At 42.7% G+C, this 17,349-nt stretch overlaps 1 protein-coding gene across 4 annotated transcripts in view; it reads left to right on the plus strand.

Moving 5' to 3' along the window:
• The window catches only part of LOC128989179 (kelch-like protein 26), a 138,981-nt gene that overhangs the window by 72,194 nt on the left and 49,438 nt on the right, over positions 1 to 17,349 (plus strand). For 3 of the 4 annotated variants that reach the window (XM_054411075.1, XM_054411187.1, XM_054411131.1), the window contains exons 3-6: positions 3,503 to 3,748; positions 8,401 to 8,657; positions 8,988 to 9,204; positions 9,803 to 9,976. In XM_054411075.1, the coding sequence (XP_054267050.1) occupies positions 3,503 to 3,748; positions 8,401 to 8,657; positions 8,988 to 9,204; positions 9,803 to 9,976 (894 nt within the window). The remainder of the gene's footprint in view (positions 1 to 3,502; positions 3,749 to 8,400; positions 8,658 to 8,987; positions 9,205 to 9,802; positions 9,977 to 17,349) is intronic. The other variant, XM_054411244.1, reaches the window with a different exon arrangement.

Consider the following 17,349-nt stretch of genomic DNA (forward strand, 5'->3'; position numbering starts at 1 on the left):
CTGTATGACTCACGGTCACGGCGCGATCGTCGTCATGACTCGCGGTCACGGCGCGATCGTCGGTATGACTCGCGGTCACGGCGCGATCGTCGGTATGACTCGCGATCACGGGGTGATCGTCTGTATGACTCACGGTCACGGCGCGATCGTCGTCATGACTCGCGGTCACGGCGCGGTCGTCGGTATGACTCGCGATCACGGCTCGATCGTCAGAATGACTCCGCGGTCACGGCGCGATCGTCGTCATGACTCGCGGTCACGGCGCGGTCGTCGTCATGACTCGCGGTCACGGCGCGATCGTCGTCATGACTCGCGGTCACGGCGCGGTCGTCGGTATGACTCGCGATCACGGCTCGATCGTCAGAATGACTCCGCGGTCACGGCGCGATCGTCGTCATGACTCGCGGTCACGGCGCGGTCGTCGTCATGACTCGCGGTCACGGCGCGGTCGTCGTCATGACTCGCGGTCACGGCGCGATCGTCGTCATGACTCGCGGTCACGGCGCGGTCGTCGGTATGACTCGCGGTCAAGGCGCGATCGTCGGTATGACTTCGCGGTCACGGGGTGATCGTCTGTATGACTCACGGTCACGGCGCGATCGTCGTCATGACTCGCGGTCACGGCGCGATCGTCGGTATGACTCGCGGTCACGGCGCGATCGTCGGTATGACTCCGCGGTCACGGGGTTATCGTCGGTATGACTCGCGGTCACGGCATGATCGTCGGTATGACTCGCGATCACGGCTCGATCGTCAGAATGACTCCGCGGTCACGGCGCGATCGTCGTCATGACTCGCGGTCACGGCGCGGTCGTCGTCATGACTCGCGGTCACGGCGCGATCGTCGGTAAGACTCCGCGGTCACGGGGTTATCGTCGGTATGACTCGCGGTCACGGCATGATCGTCGGTATGACTCGCGATCACGGCTCGATCGTCAGCATGACTCCATGGTCACGGCGCGATCGTCGGTAGGACTCCACGGTCACGTCGTGATCGTCCGTAGGACTCCGCGGTCACGGCGCCATCGTCGGTATGACTCGCGGTCACGGCGCGATCGTCGGTAGGACTCCGCGGTCACGGCGCGATCGTCGGTATGACTCGCGGTCACGGCGCGATCGGCGGTATGACTCGCGGTCACGGCGCGATCGTCGGTAGGACTTGCGGTCACGGCGCGATCGTCGGTAGGACTCCGCGGTCACGGCGCGATCGTCGGTAAGACTCCGCGGTCACGGGGTTATCGTCGGTATGACTCGCGGTCACGGCATGATCGTCGGTATGACTCGCGATCACGGCTCGATCGTCAGCATGACTCCATGGTCACGGCGCGATCGTCGGTAGGACTCCACGGTCACGTCGTGATCGTCCGTAGGACTCCGCGGTCACGGCGCGATCGTCGGTATGACTCGCGGTCACGGCGCGATCGTCGGTAGGACTCCGCGGTCACGGCGCGATCGTCGGTATGACTCGCGGTCACGGCGCGATCGGCGGTATGACTCGCGGTCACGGCGCGATCGTCGGTAGGACTCCGCGGTCACAGGGCGATCGTCGGTAGGCTATGACTCGCGGTCACGGCGTGATCGTCGGTATGACTCCGCGGTCACAGCCCGATCGTCGTTATGACTCCGCGGTCACGTCGTAATCGTCGAAATGACTTCGTCTCCTGCGTTCGCGGACCTATCGCTCACAATAACGGCGTTATCGGCACTCGCGAAGCGGAAAAATTGCCGACGATCGGACCAAATCCCGTCCCGAAAAATTCCCGAGTCAAATGTAATTCCGTCCCGATAATCGGGAATATTTTTTTCCCGAAAAATTCCCGAAATTTCGGGACCCGTCCATCCCTAATATACATAGTAAAATACTAGGATGTTCAAATTATTTTTTTAAAGCGATCTTTGTAATCTTCGATTTGTTTTAGAGCAATATAATTTGTTTTAACTAACAGCTGGTTAAATATAAACTATGGAACTATGAGGTTATTTTATTTACTCTTATTTTGTCATTAATAGGAAATAAGTAAGATTAGTAGGGATAATTAGACTACAGTTTAAACCACAGTTTTAACCAAAACTAATTAAACCCCAGTACAAATCGAGGCTCTGTACACGAGTCTTAATAAAAAGGATAAATGCAAATTATTTTATTGCTACACTTTTCAAGGAAAGATTAGAAAAATAACAATGTTTACAGGTTTTAATTCTTCATGGTAGCTTTTTGTTTACAATTAATGTTTGTCTGCTTTAACTTTGTTTGGATTAGGCCCGGAAATATTGATGTCATAAAAAGAAGATCAAGAATAATCAGGAATCACGATTTTAAATTACCACCACAACCTCAGCCGGGTTTTATACAAAGATAAACAGATGGATGACATAGATTGAACACAACGTCAACATTGACCTAGGATACTGCAATTAGACAAACCATCCTGTCCATCCTTTTATGAAATCGTGTTCAGTTGTGGTTACGTTTGGGGCGCCTATATCTATATACTAACTAATATGGGAAATTACGATGTACATTTATTCAATGAGGGTGGGTAATTATCAAGGATAGAACTGTTAACGGTATGGATAATAAACATTGACAATTACGTCATTAGCTTTACTAGCGTAGCGTGTTTACTTTTTATATTCCTGCTACATGTGACCAGTTCTTTTTTTTCAAATGAATGTTATTTGAACCAAACAGCTGTTTCAAAACAAACTGTTTTTGTTTTTACTTTTCTTTGTTTACTCTTATTTATTTAGCAATTAATAAAGTGAAATTGATATAAAGGATAGGTGTGACGATTAGTTTTGATGTTAGGACACCAAAGTTAAATTATGTGTACTGTGAATTTTATTGGATACTATCGTTTTATTTTAGGTCGGTTCTATTCAGACCTACTGGAAATTGTGTATAGTAGTTGTATTGTGGTGAATGGTGATAATAATTATGGAAGAGGGAGTTATGCTATATGGAAGGTGGTATCGTTGACTAGGTCTATACACTTCTCAATTGACTATTACTCTCTCTACTGTAGGCTACTTATAATCAGTGTGCGTCTGTGGGAATCTGCTGCAAATTTCACTTCAACGCTTTTCACATCGTAAAAATTGCAGAATTGCTGTTTTATTGTAAAATTATCGGATTTAAAATGCATATCGTATAGGCCTATGATGGAATAAAAACATATTTGGTCACAAAACATTTGTTTACAAGATGATTTTTCACATTAAAACTGCAAGAAACTTTGTCTTTATATGTGTAAACTAGCTGATCTGAATTGTACACGGTTTTAACTGACTACTGAATTCCCGTACGTAGGACGGGCTAACACCTCGTTTATCTTAAAATATGAATTTTATTACCAAGAAGATGTTCAATTGCATATTCTTAGTTCTCTGAAACTTGGCCACATTCTATTGAATCTCTAGTCTGAATAGTTCCCACTTTTAAACAGTTCTTTGATAACCTCAATCACAGAACAAACAACGAATTCAAGACTATTTATTACAGGCACACCGGGTGGTGTTGGCTTCATGTAGTGACTACTTCCGTGCTATGTTCACGGACGCAATGCGTGAGTCACGTCAGTCGGAGATCTGCTTGAACGGCGTCAGTGCAGCTGGTATGCGTCTGCTGCTGGACTACGCCTACACATCCCGCTTGGCTCTCAACCTGGCCAATATACAAGATGTGCTGAGTGCTGCTAGCCACATACAGGTGGTTGCAGTAGTGGAGGCATGCTCTAATTACCTACAGGTTGGTATGCTTGTGAAACTAACGATAAAATGGATTTTCATGTTAGTTAGTATAAAAAATATGTGTTTGTTTCAAATTCAACCCTGAAATCATAAACAAGTTTAATTTTTACATGTTAAATAGTATTAAAGATTAGTTTTTAGCGAATTTCCCATATAGGGAATATTAGCAAATTTCCCATATAGGGAATAAGCTATTACCGTAGTACTAATGGTAAGACCTGGACCCCGGACTGATTTAATTTTTCATTTTGAGGTCCCTAGAGGCCAAAAACACCATCCGTTCAAATTCATACATATATATATATATATATATATAGATATATATATATACTAGTGGCCTGTAGGGACCATAACCCCTAATTTAGACTACAATAAAAAACCCCTATATAAAAAGACAAATATTCCAAATATGTTTTCAAAATTATCAATTTTATGTTACTTAAAATTAACAGTGTTTCTTGTTTTATATCTTGGTTTTCCTTTCGATGGAGTCGTATATTAGTTGCTTCTGATGTGTCAATGAAATACAATTGTAAAATAATGATTAATATAACGCAACATATTAACAAATGGAAACGTGCACACGGTTTTGCTTGAGCCCGCGGAGAACGACGAATCAGACCTGAAATCATACGGCCAAACATTGCACATCTTTTCTAGTTTAAAATTGAAGATTTGTTTTGTAATTTTACGGATTCTGTTATAGTTTCCATTTTGAGAACCAAATGTAAAGGTTAAAATTATTATTAATTATTATGAAGGCAACTCCCCATTTCGCGGTAGTAAGTCAGAAATATATCTATGAATTTGTCCCTGAATTTTAAGGCAGTAAGGCCCATTTCCCGGAATCTCTTTTTGTGTAGCGGAAAGCGACGCAAAAGCCATTGCACTGTTGAATTGCCTTATGTTTTTATGAAGTTCGAATCGTGTAAAAACAGTTCTTTTAGTACGTAATTTACTTGTGGTTGTGGAATGTCCATTGTGGCAACATGCGTTTAAATGTCCATTTGCGGCCTCCTCTGCGAAGTGAAATGCGCCACAATGCATGCACGTGCTTTAAGAGGACTTAGATTGTGAGAAACAACACTCAACTCATTTTCCAGCGTTCTTCTAAAGACAGGTTGTAAAACAGCTTCTGGATTTCATTCAAAGTTAGGTTCACAGTTATTTCTACATGACGTTCTCGTTTGCATTTCTTAAGTCTGTTGACACTCTTCCGCGTCTTGCAGGTCTTCCCCTACCCTGTCTAGTTACTTCACTCATTATAAAAACGGAAAACAAAAAAATTAAACTCAATTCATTTTGAAACATTATTTACCAACATGGACTTTTGGAATAAATGTAAACATTGCAAATAAATAAGTAACAGCTGATAGAATGCAGAAGTTTATCAGTCCCCATGCATTTATTATGGTGGATATTTTACGTTATATCTCGTTTTCTGGTAACTTTATGGGAATTCTGCTATTTTTCCCGAGTCCCTGGGGTCAAGACCTTTAATTTAAGACCCCTCCCACTTTTCTGCGACTTACCAGACGTCTAAAATTTTCTGGTAAAAATTTGGTCTTACAGAATTATATATATAGACTAGTGGCCTGTAGGGGCCATAGCCCCTAATTTAAACCACAATAAAAAAACCATATAAAAAGACAAATATTCGAAATATGTTTTTAAAATTATAAATTTTATGTTACTTAAAATTAACAGTGTTTCTTGTTTTATATTTTGGTTTTCCTTCTTTTGGAGTCGTATATTATTTGCTTTTTGATGTGTCAATGAAGTACAATTGTAAAATAATTATTAAATCAATAACACAACATATTAACAAATGGAAACGTGCACACAGTTTGGCCTGATCCCGGAGAACGACGAATCACAGCTGAAATCATACAGCCAAACATTGCACATCTTTTCCAGTTTAAAATTGAAGATTTGTTTTGTAATCTTACGAACTCTGTTATAGTTTCCATTTTTAGAACCAAATGTAAAGGTTAAAATTATTATTAGTTATTATGAAGGCCCCCCCCATCATAATAATAATAAGGCCCCCCATTTCGCGGTAGTAAGTCATAAATATATCTATGAATTTGTCCCTGAATTTTAAAACAGTAAGGCCCATTTCCCGGAATCTCTTTTTGTGTAGCGGAAAGCAACACAAAAGCCTTTGCACTGTTGTATTGCCTTATGTTTCTTATGAAGTTTGAAGTTCGAATCATGTAAAAACGGTTCTTTTAGTTCGTCATTTACTTGTGGTTGTGGCATGTCCATTGTGGCAACATGCGTTGAAATTTCCATTTGTGGCCTCCTCTGCGAAGTGAAGTGCCACAATACATGCAAGTGCTGTTAAGAGGACCTAGATTGTGAAAAACCACACTCAACTCATTTTCCAGTGTTCTTCTGAAGGCAGGCTGTAAAACAGCTTCTGGATTTCTTTCACAGTTAGGCCCTACATGACAATCTCTTTCAGAATTTCTTAAATCTGTTGAATTCCTGGACACTCTTCCACGTCTTGCAGGTCCCTACCCTGTATAGTTACTTCACTCGTTATAAAAACGGAAAACAAAAAAATTAAACAAATCCAATTGATTTTGAAACATTATTTACCAACATGGACTTTTGGAATAAATGTAAACATTGCAAATAAATAAGTAACAGCTGATAGAATGCAGACGTTTTCCAGTCCCCATGTATTTCTTATGGTGGATATTTTACGTTATATCTCGTTTTCTGGTAACTTTATGGGAATTCTGCTATTTTTCCCGAGTCCCTGGGGTCAAGACCATTAATTTAAGACCCCTCCCACTTTTCTGTGACTTACCAGGCGTCCACAATTTTCTGGTAAAAATTTTGTCTTACAGAATTATATATATAGACTAGCTGACCCGGCGAACTTCGTATCGCCTAAGTTATAGGTTTCCCCTAAGACAGACCGATGGAAAGAAAGTACCGTTACGTTTAATTTGCAAGATGATCTCGTTCGCATCGCTCAATCACGTCCTGGTTGAAGTTCGTTCGCTACGCTCACTCACCTTTGGGTTGGAGCTCGTTCGCTACGCTCACTCACCTTTAGGTTGGAGCTCGTTCGCTGCGCTCACTTGCCTTCAGGTTAGCTCGTTCGCTACGCTAACTCGCCTCCAGGTTGAAGTTCGTTCGCTACGCTCACTCACCTTTGGGTTGGAGCTCGTTCGCTACGCTCACTCACCTTTAGGTTGGAGCTCGTTCGCTGCGCTCACTTGCCTTCAGGTTAGCTCGTTCGCTACGCTAACTCGCCTCCAGGTTGAAGTTCGTTCGCTACGCTCACTCACCTTTTGGTTGCAAATTAGCTGTTGTCATAAATGTAAAAGAAATAATAGTGCTGCACCCTGTTGGTAATCCTTGTAACTTTAATGCTATTGAACATCATAGAACAGAACCAATAAGGTTAACATGGGAAACTCCAGAGCCACTGGGGCGGAGCCCTTTTAAGAATTTCGAAACGGGAAATAGTTTACGTCCGATTCGCATACCTACAGAATTTACACACCAAATTTCATAACGATCGGTGAAGTCGTTCCGGAGGAGTTTGCAGACAAACACTGTGACACGAGAATTTTATATATTAGATATGTGTGTGTGTCCGTTAGCGCGATAACTCAAGCAAAAACGATCCGATTTTGATGAAATTTGGTACAAATGTGTAAACCTAGGTTTATTCAAACGAGTTCGCGATCCAGCATAATCGGACCATGGGAACGGGGGTTTATGGGGGGTTTTATGGGGTAAAAATGGAGTTTTCCTATTTTTGACCCTAAAAACCAAAAATTTTGCAATTTATTTTTAAACCGTTTTGTAGAGCTTAAAAAATAAATAATTTAGTATATTGAAGCGCTGTTGTATGCCTAACGGTCACGGAGAAAATTCAAAAATAGTGTAATTTAAAATTCCATGTTATTCTTATGGAGAAAAATGAAAATTGTTGTAGTTTACTTGTTTATGGATATATATTGATAACATATGGCAAATTTATTTATTTCATCCTATACTATTGACGTATGTTCAAAAAACACTTTTTACCTTCCCCGTAGCAGCAAACCTAAGCACACGTTAAATCTAATGATATTTAAATAGGGAATAAATATGTCTTATTTATGGAAATATTTTAGTAAAAATGTAATCAGACAAGTTGAAATTTGCTTAGTCTGCAGGTTTGCTGCGGTGGGGGTATTAAAATATTTATTTGAAATGATATTTTATTAAATGCCATCTTTCAGGTAGGTATTCAAAACGTAAATATGTTAGAATTGAAAGTCTGTGAGAATCTAGTTCTATCCATAATCAAAGGTTGTACATATAAATAGAAAGACCAGAAAGTAAATGACGTACTTTTTGCCACTCGGAGCAGTCCTATCAACACCATCCATGAATCAGAGCGTTCCTAAACTCAGTAGGCATCCAGCTATGGGAGCGTACACATCATACCTCTCGTACTTAAGACTAAAGAAAAACATTTATTAAAAAAAAGGATTGAATAGGACCTATTCAATCCTTTTTTTTTAATAAATGTTTTTATTTCAAGCTGATTCTCACAGACTTTCAATTCTAACATATTTACGTTAGAACGTCCTCCGATAGAGATGACACAAAGTAGCCTCACTGTTGATGTGATTGCAGTCACAGTTGGACTTGGATAACTGTGTGGACATTGCCACCATCTCAGAAACATACTCACTGTCCCAGCTGCGAGGTGTGGTGTACAGGTTCATGTGTGGTCACCTGGTTGAGTTCTCCCGATCACCAGAGTTTGCACGTCTACATCCCAGTCAGCTGGAGCACCTCCTCGCATGTGACTTCCCTGTGGACTGTCCTGAAGCAGATGTCCTGGCTATCACACTCAGGTGGCTCATGACCACTTCACATGATAACCATAGGTCGGTTATAACACTTCTTATAGCTTGGCAAAAATATCTGTGATTGATCTAATGTGTTATTTTGTTAGAATTCATGACAATAATACAGTGATGATACGGATTTTCCCAAAACCAATTTTTGCATTAGTCTTTTTATACATTTAAATGTGTACCTGACAGAGTACATGATACTCATTATAGCTCGATGAGAAAAAACTCTAAGCGTGGTTTTGTGATTTTAAATTGATGAGGGTTTTCATTCAATGCAATTTTAAAAGAGTCTATTTTATCATGTGTAGGTATATTTATTCTTTACAAGTTTAGTCTCAAATCACTAATATGTTCTAGTAGAAGTTCGTCAATGTGCGGGTGGTCTGTGCGACTGCTCCGTCGCATTCACTTTGGACAGGTGTCACGGTGGGAGCTGGAAAGTATCTTGCGACGGGTGGACCAACAGTTGTCTCGTCTGGTGCTGTCTGAAGCTCTGCGTCAGTCTCGCCATCATCGTGCTACGCCACTACCCTCCCCTCTGGTAAACAGCAGGGGCATGGAGTTGGCTGTGGTCAAGGTAGAAATATCTGTTATCAATGCTTTTAAATATTACAATAAAATCACAATAAAATTGCCACTGCAGACAAAGTACGAGAGGTATGATGTGTACGCTCCCATAGCTGGATGCCTACTGAGTTTAGGAACGCTCTGATTCATGGATGGTGTTGATAGGACTGCTCCGAGTGGCAAAAAGTACGTCAGTTACTTTCTGGTCTTTCTATTTATATGTACAACCTTTGACTATGGATAGAACTAGATATTTACTTCCTATGTTAAAGTTGTTGAAAGATTTAGAATGCAAATGAAAGCAATTAAATTGAGAAACTACCATAGTGTGTCGATTCCTGCCAAAAGCACTAAATTTGTAAAGCAGCCAAATTATTGAAAAGAAAACTTTTTTGTGAATTATGGCATATTTTATATTACATCAACTATGACAGTGACAAAAGCTGAGGGAAAAAAATAACTGTAAGCAGTAGCACACTCTGTGAATGGCTCGTCTAACTCTGTTCTTCTTTGATTAACAATGTGCTACAGCCTGGTCAGCATGTATGGCATGTCCACTTTAGTATTGGAATAGTGATGTACAGATCTAATCTCCTCGTGATGACTAGGTGGGAGGTTTTGGCATTGGAGGCATCACCAATGAGATAACCTACTTTCTGCCATCGTCAGGCAAGTGGCGTCACCTCACCACCATCCCTCATGTTGAGCAATGCAACTTTGGCACAGCTGTGTTGCACAATGACCTCTACGTAGTTGGTGGTTGCTTCAACCAAAGTCTTCAGGTTAGTGCACCATAATAACATTGATAAAAAAATAAAAGGAATTACAAAGAAATGCTTAGTGGAGATCATTGTGTTTAGTTAATTCTATTTTTTATCCATATTAGTGATGGGTCGGTTGCTGATTTTATTGGTTCAGTTTTAACCCTAGCAGTGGCCAATGTTAGAAGTGGGGAATGGCCAACCCATTTTGGCGATTTTGCAGACCTTTTTTTGAAAATTCGTAAAAATTCAACCGTACAAGTAAACCTAGCCAACCTCATATTCATTTTGTTCGGAAAGAACAGGAGAATCTAGAAATAGTATGATAATGATGATAATGAGTATGATAATGAGTATCATAATGATTTAGATAGTGTATTTTATCGGTAAAGTGAAAAAAATAAAAAAAATTGAATTTTTTTTTGAAATTTCAAAAGCGGCCCTGGTATTTTTTTTTGTACGGATTTTTTTATGGGAAATTCATTATATACATTTTGTAGACAATCTAATCCCCTACATAGAAATATATAACATGTTAGGAAAATATTTTTTTTTATAAGTTTTTGGGGCAAAATATAATGACAAACGGAGAACCGAAAAAATTGAAAACCGTACAGTGTTACTTTATGTTGTAAAAAGTATATGATATATGTGTATACTAATAATGATATATACATGTTTGTAAATCTAATGAAGTAAGGAATCCAAAAAAGTCATAAAGTTTATGGTAAAAATAATTTTTTACCTATAAACATATGTATATGAGATAATGTTTTTATATTTTAGCGATTTCTAAAAAGAAAATTCACAGTATTTAGTATACAACTTTTGTACAAAATTTTTTTACTTCAAACCAACATAATAATCTTGTAGTGTATTCAATTACCTACATAAAAATGTATAACATGATAGAAATATATATTTTTTTTTACGTGGACATAATAATACAATAACCGCAAAACCGCAAAACAGTGTAAACTATACAGTGTTTGTTTGTGTTGTAAAACATTATGTAATATATGTATAAACTAATGATGATATGTACATATTTGTAAAGGTAATGAAGTAAGGAATCCAAAAAAGTCATAAGTATGATGGTAAAAACTTATTTTCGCCTATGATTATGTGTCAATTTGAGAACGTTTGAATTTTTTGCGCATTTCGAGAAAATGGAGTGTACAGTATTTAGTATATAACTATTGTACCAAATTTTTTACACCCAAACCAATATAAAAATGTTGTAGTGTATCCATTTACCTTTATAAAAATTTATAACACCTTGGATAATGGGTATATCATTTTTTTTTATGTGTTATGTAGAAAAACAAAAATTGTTGCAAACTTGGCAAATATGTAAAAAGTCTTATTTTTCATTGAGAGCTCTGTCATGTTTATAAACATCAATAATGCCATATTCTATCTATATATTTCTAGTACAGGTATTTATAAACCATAAAATGTATAAATTTGCATATAAACAGGGTAGTGGCATATTATATAAGAGATAACGTGCGATATTTGGTCCGGTAACAATGTAGGAAAAATTACAAAATTGTTATTTTATATTTTATTAGGCCTACTCAATAATGAAATACATCTTACATTACAATTGTAAATGTAATAAAAATAAATATAGTTATTCACCACCCACCCTCAATGTCCCTGTGTCGTCACCCTTCCCTCGATGTCCCCCTGTCCCCCCCGTGTCGTTGACTCTAGTTCCTCCCCCCGCGACGATGTTTCAAGACGCAAGGAATCTTCTTGTACATCTGGAACCTGCAGACGCCGTGAACCCCATTCGGGCATATGGTGCAATGTAATGTCCCCCGTTGTGTGTTGTTTTGTCATTGACTCTTGCACACAATACAAATGCGCCTTCCATGGTTAGGCAGCGGAACGATGTTGTGGTTGTGGTTGTGCTGTGCAGGGTTGTTTCCACCTGGACCGACAGTGGGCGGAAGGGGGAGAGGCACACCGGAGGTTGACAGTTGATCAATTACACTGGTATTAAATTTTGACCTGGGCATAGGATTGTCATGCTGAGCCGCATACAAAATGTATGCGTTCAGTAGAGCCATATCAATGAAATTGTAAACGATCTTCCTCCAGTATTTAGATGAAGTTCGAGTGCAGGACAAGTGGTAAACACTTTTGTCTTTTGAATCCACTCCACCCATAAACTCGTTGTACACCTTGATTGTCACTGGTTTTACCGAGACGCTATTAGTTCCTCGACTGGTAACTTCGACGTCTTGGGCATGCATACAATTTGATATTAGGTGAACCGGTTTCCTGGTTTCACGCTCTTTGAACTTCACAAGGAGGACTGATGCCGAACCATCAAACCTTCTTCTAAAGTACAAAGTCTCACCAACTTGTAGCACTGTATCCAAGGCGACTTTCGAAAGATCCTTAGACCGCTTGTTGACCGTTCCTGTCAAAAAGGTGTTTCTCTGGCTCAACCAGCGGGCTAAGTTGATCTTTGTGTAGAAGTTATCAGTGAACAAATGATAACCTTTGTCCAGTAAACCAACTTTCCCCATCAGGTACGCAACAACTTTCTGAGTGAAGGGATCAGAACCAGCAGACAAAAGTATTTACCAGAGTACAACACAGACTGAAGGACGTAACCCGTCTTGGAATCACACAACTCAAACTTTTTAATGCCAAACCGTGAGTGGCGTTTGTTTGGCATGTATTGTATGAAAGTGGTACGGTTTTTCATACCCACCATACTTTCATCAATACATACATTCTGACTTGGGATGAAATAAGTTTTAAAACTTCCATTCATCATTTGAAGGAAATCGCGAATCTTCACCCAAGGATCATATCTTACATGACCCTGGGGTGGAGAAACGCGAGATGACAAATGAAGCATGGATGTTATCAATTGAAATCTACGAAGAGGCATAGTTTGGCAGAAAAACTCAATATGAAGTGAACGGTCTTTACTCCAATAGTCGGTGAGATTCTTCCGACGGGTTATTCCCATAGCCAACAAAAGCGCTAAGTACTTCTTCATCTCGTCCACTGTGACGTCCACCCATCTACGAAAACGGGATTGCGGGGACAACAATCCAGTTCTTCGTAGATGGTTGATATTCCTGTGGGCATACAAGTTTGTCTCACTGACAAACATGTCCCACATGGCCCCAGTGAAAAAGAGAAAGAAGTAGTGCAAGGGGTTTTCTGATACTGCACAAGTTGGTCCAGGATTATTTACTGTACATTTTGAACTTGCGTCCACTGCCGGCTCAGGCGGATAGACCCTCACCCACGGCGCTTCTGTCGGCAGCTCTTGCCGCGGCAGTCCTCCCTGCGGAGCTGGATCTGGTGCCGGTTGAGGGTCTTCAAGTTGAGGGGCGGCTGCCCTGGGGACTTTGGGTGGCGGGCCTGTGCCTACTTCACAAAGAGCCGTCTCATCTATGAGGTGAAGCGGTTGAGACGGCCTTTTATTAGGCCTAGGGGGCCTAGGCTCTTCGTCGGTAGGCCTAGGGTCAAATGGGGGGGGGGAGGTGACTCTGGGAGTGGAGCTACCCCGAACAGGCCTCAAATGTCTTCCCTGTCAGTTGTATCGAGGTCCTCCGAGTCTGGCTCATACTCCTCACCACTGCCCGATGAATAGTCATAAAGGTCTTCTAGGTCACTTTCATCCTGCACCATAGAAGAGATCGCTTCATAGAGTTCATGCCTATTAGGCCGAAGGTTGTCACGCAGGGGAGGTGGCCTCTCAGACGGAGGGGTAACGGGGGCACTTTTTTTGTTCAACACTTAGCCCTGTAGGCCTCATACGCAATCCCTCTGCTTGGCCCTGCGACCTGGCCATCGTTAGCATGAAACACTGGGGGGGGGGGGGGGGTGGTGGTTTAGTAGGTGGGGGATTGGACTGGATCACTGGGGGCGGGGCTGGAAATTCCGGATCTGGACTAGGAGGGGTGATAGGCCTAGGCCTACAAGAAGGGTCATCAACCTCCTCCTCGTCGTCACTAAAGGGATCGATGTCCCAACAGGGTGAACTTAGATCAGTGTCAAACAACAGTCGCTGGATATCTGAATCCTCATTGTTAGACATGATGCTAAAAAATAAAACCTTTTATGAACACTATTTCACACAATTCAGTAATATTTATGCATAATAAAATGCATGAAGATTACTGTTATACACACACAAACACTTCACTAACACTAACACTACGAACTAATAACGTATTTAGTAATAAATCGCGGATTACATGCGAGCGAACACTCACCGGCAAATACACACAATGGCGACAGACTGTCTGGTCAGTCTGGTCTGTAGTAGTAATGACTCACTTCCGCCGTCTTCTTGCGAGCAGACGGATATAGCCCCGAGCGCAGGGCTGCCACTGATTGAGTGATTGATTCTGTAGGGGCGGACCTTGTCCTGTTGCACGTCAGCCACTGATGGGCTTTTTGCGCTCCCCACATGGTACTTCAGAGTCCGTCAAACCTGAGTTGCTTAATGAACTCCAGCATCCTGTCAATGAGCTCCTCCTGAGGAAGGTGTCTGCCCCTTGTCATTGCACCAAGAGTACTGTCCCTTACCTCATTCAGAGCTGTGCAGTCGTAGAGTAGGTGATCAGCAGTCTCCTCTGATTGCCCACATTTCCTACACGCAGTGTCACCATTGTGTATCCTCAAGCGATGCAGGTGTAATTTCAGAAAGCCATGTCCAGTGACCATTCCTGTGATCTGTCTGAGTCGCCTCCTATCTAATTGTAGGGCATTGGAGGCGACCGTCTGGGAAGGGGAGAAGAGGGTGAGCTTACTTACCCTATGGTGCTGAAGCCTAACCCATCTTTTCCTGTGTTCCTCCTGAGCCCATGCCATGACTGAGTGACATGCATGCCCACGAGAGATTCCGCAGAAAGGCTGTGGTCCCACGAAGTCTGAGGCTGACGCGACATTTGCTAGCCTGTCAGCCACCTCATTCCCTTCTATCCCTGAGTGCCCAGGAACCCAACAGAGCGTTACCTTGTTGCGCCTGCCCAGGTCACATACCGCAGAAAGGCAGTCCCAGACCACCTTAGAATTGAATTCATAGGAGTCAAGCGCTTTGAGCTCAGCCTGGCTGTCTGTAAAAATGGAAATGTTGATGTCCCTGAAGCCTAGCCTCAGGTTTTCCCTAGCACATACCATAATCGCAGTCATTTCGGCCTGGAACACAGTTGGGTGAGTGCCCATAGGAAGACAAATGTCCACCCCGTTCTGCACTCCATGAATTCCAGCCCCAGTCCCACTTCTTACCTTTGAACCATCAGTATACCATTCAAGGTCGCCTTGTGGAAGAGGATTCCCACCGGACATCCACTCATCCCTGGACGGAAGGAATGAATGGTCTGGCGAAGAAGAATCGAGTCGGCATGTGATCCGAGGGCATGTCCATTACCTCCCCTCTTACCTGCTGAGTGATCCGAGAGTGACCTCGGGATCCTCCAACATCCAACCAAAGGTTTTCACACTGGAGTCTGTAGGCAGTCCTCCTCGCAGTGACCTTGACATACAGGTCAATCGGAGTGAGGTTGAGAAGGCAGTCCAGTGAGGCTCCTGGACAGCTGCTCATTGCGCCCGTGATGATGAGACAGGCGAGTCTTTGGACGGCAGCCAGATCTCTCACCGCCGACACTGAGTCCATCTTGGGCCACCACACGAGTGAGCCGTATGTCATGGCGGGCCTTACCACGGAGACAAATAGCCAGTGCATGAGCACCGGCTTGAGCCCCCAGGTTCCTCCCACCATCTGTCTGCAGGCCATGAGTGACCACTTACCTCGATCAATGACCTTTTGGAGTTGTGGCCCCCATTGCAGCTTTCGGTCCAATACCACCCCCAGGTACTTTACCTGATTCTGCATTTCAAGCACTGTGTCTTGTAGTCTCAGAGGTCCTATGCCATTTAGATCGCGCCTCCTCGTGAGGGGGATAACCGCCTCTTTGGAGGGGTTGATAGAAAGGCCTACCTCTGTGCACCATTGTCCAACTGACCTCAAGGCTGTGTTCATGAGGTCGGAGACCGTGTTATTGAATTTACCCATAACTAGTATCACAATGTCGTCCGCGTATCCTTGAACGAATACACCACTATCACTGAGAGATCTAATTAAGTCGTCCACAACAAGGTTCCAGAGAAGAGGAGAGAGTACACCCCCCTGTGGACACCCTCGTGTGGTCCTGGCCTCCAGAACCTCATTGTGAAGAGAGAGTCTTACCTTCCTCCTCTTAAGTAGAGACTCTACCCACCTGCACACCACCATCCACGAGCTCTCGCAGCATTGATAACAGCCTGGGTTTCAGTGTTGTCAAAGGCGCCCTGGATGTCAAGGAACGCCCCAAGGGCAATCTCCTTGAACTCAAACGCCTTGTCGATTCTGCTTACCAGGTGATGTAGGGCAGAGTCACAGGATCTTCCTAGGGTATAGGCGTGCTGGTTTCTATGTAGGGGATTGACTCTGAGGATTGTGTCCCCCACATACCTCAGCACCAGTTTCTCTAGGGTCTTCAACAGGAATGAGGACAGAGAGATGGGACGGAAGGACTTGGGATCCGTGTAACTTGTCTTACCAGGTTTTGGGATGAAAACCACCCTTGAGATGCTCCAGGCCGGGGGAATGTGTCCCAGGGCCAAGCTGGCCCTGAACAACTTACTCTTTGCCGGAAGTAATATATCGATACCTTGCTGGAGACAGACAGGTCTTACCTCATCAGGTCCAGGTGATTTGTATGGGATGAGTGACCCTATGGCCCATCTCACACGCCTGTGTGTCACAATGTGGCACGCAACCCTCCACCGAGTGTTGTTTGCCCTTGCGACAGCATGTTCCTCATCCTCCGGCACCAATGGCTCGCTTGGGATGATGCAGCCAGGGAAGTGGGTGGCCGCCATGAGCTTTAGCACTTCCTTAGGTTCATACAGCATATCTCCCCCAGGCTCCTTGAGGGGGCCTAGCTTGGAGGAGTTGTCCTTTGTTTTTTTTTTTTTTTATTTATTCCTGCAACAAAAAACAAAATAATCAAAATACATTTCATACAAAGCTACAAAAGCCTCAGTAGGCTTGTCCGCAGCTATAGATAAGAGTCCAGTTCAAAAGTCCATTCACAAAGATTCCAAGCTCTTGTCAAAGATAATGTCATCTTGTTAGGACAGTGTATATCCAGGGCTGCCACTCTCTGAATCTAAATTTCTTCCTCTTCAAAATGACATACTATTTGACTAGTAATAATAAATTACACTGTATGTAATTCGTATTTTCCACATCGTCATCTGACGACCATCTGCCATTTCTTAGAAATTTCGAAAACAGCTGTTTTCATAAAATCGTACCGGTTGTGCAATCAATATTTCGTTATAAATATTACTACCACAATGAAGAT

The sequence above is a fragment of the Macrosteles quadrilineatus genome, unplaced genomic scaffold (genome assembly GCF_028750875.1).
Source record: "Macrosteles quadrilineatus isolate MER2022 unplaced genomic scaffold, UCM_ALF_1.0 Scaffold_1__1_contigs__length_201487025, whole genome shotgun sequence".
NCBI classification, from domain to species: domain Eukaryota; kingdom Metazoa; phylum Arthropoda; class Insecta; order Hemiptera; family Cicadellidae; genus Macrosteles; species Macrosteles quadrilineatus.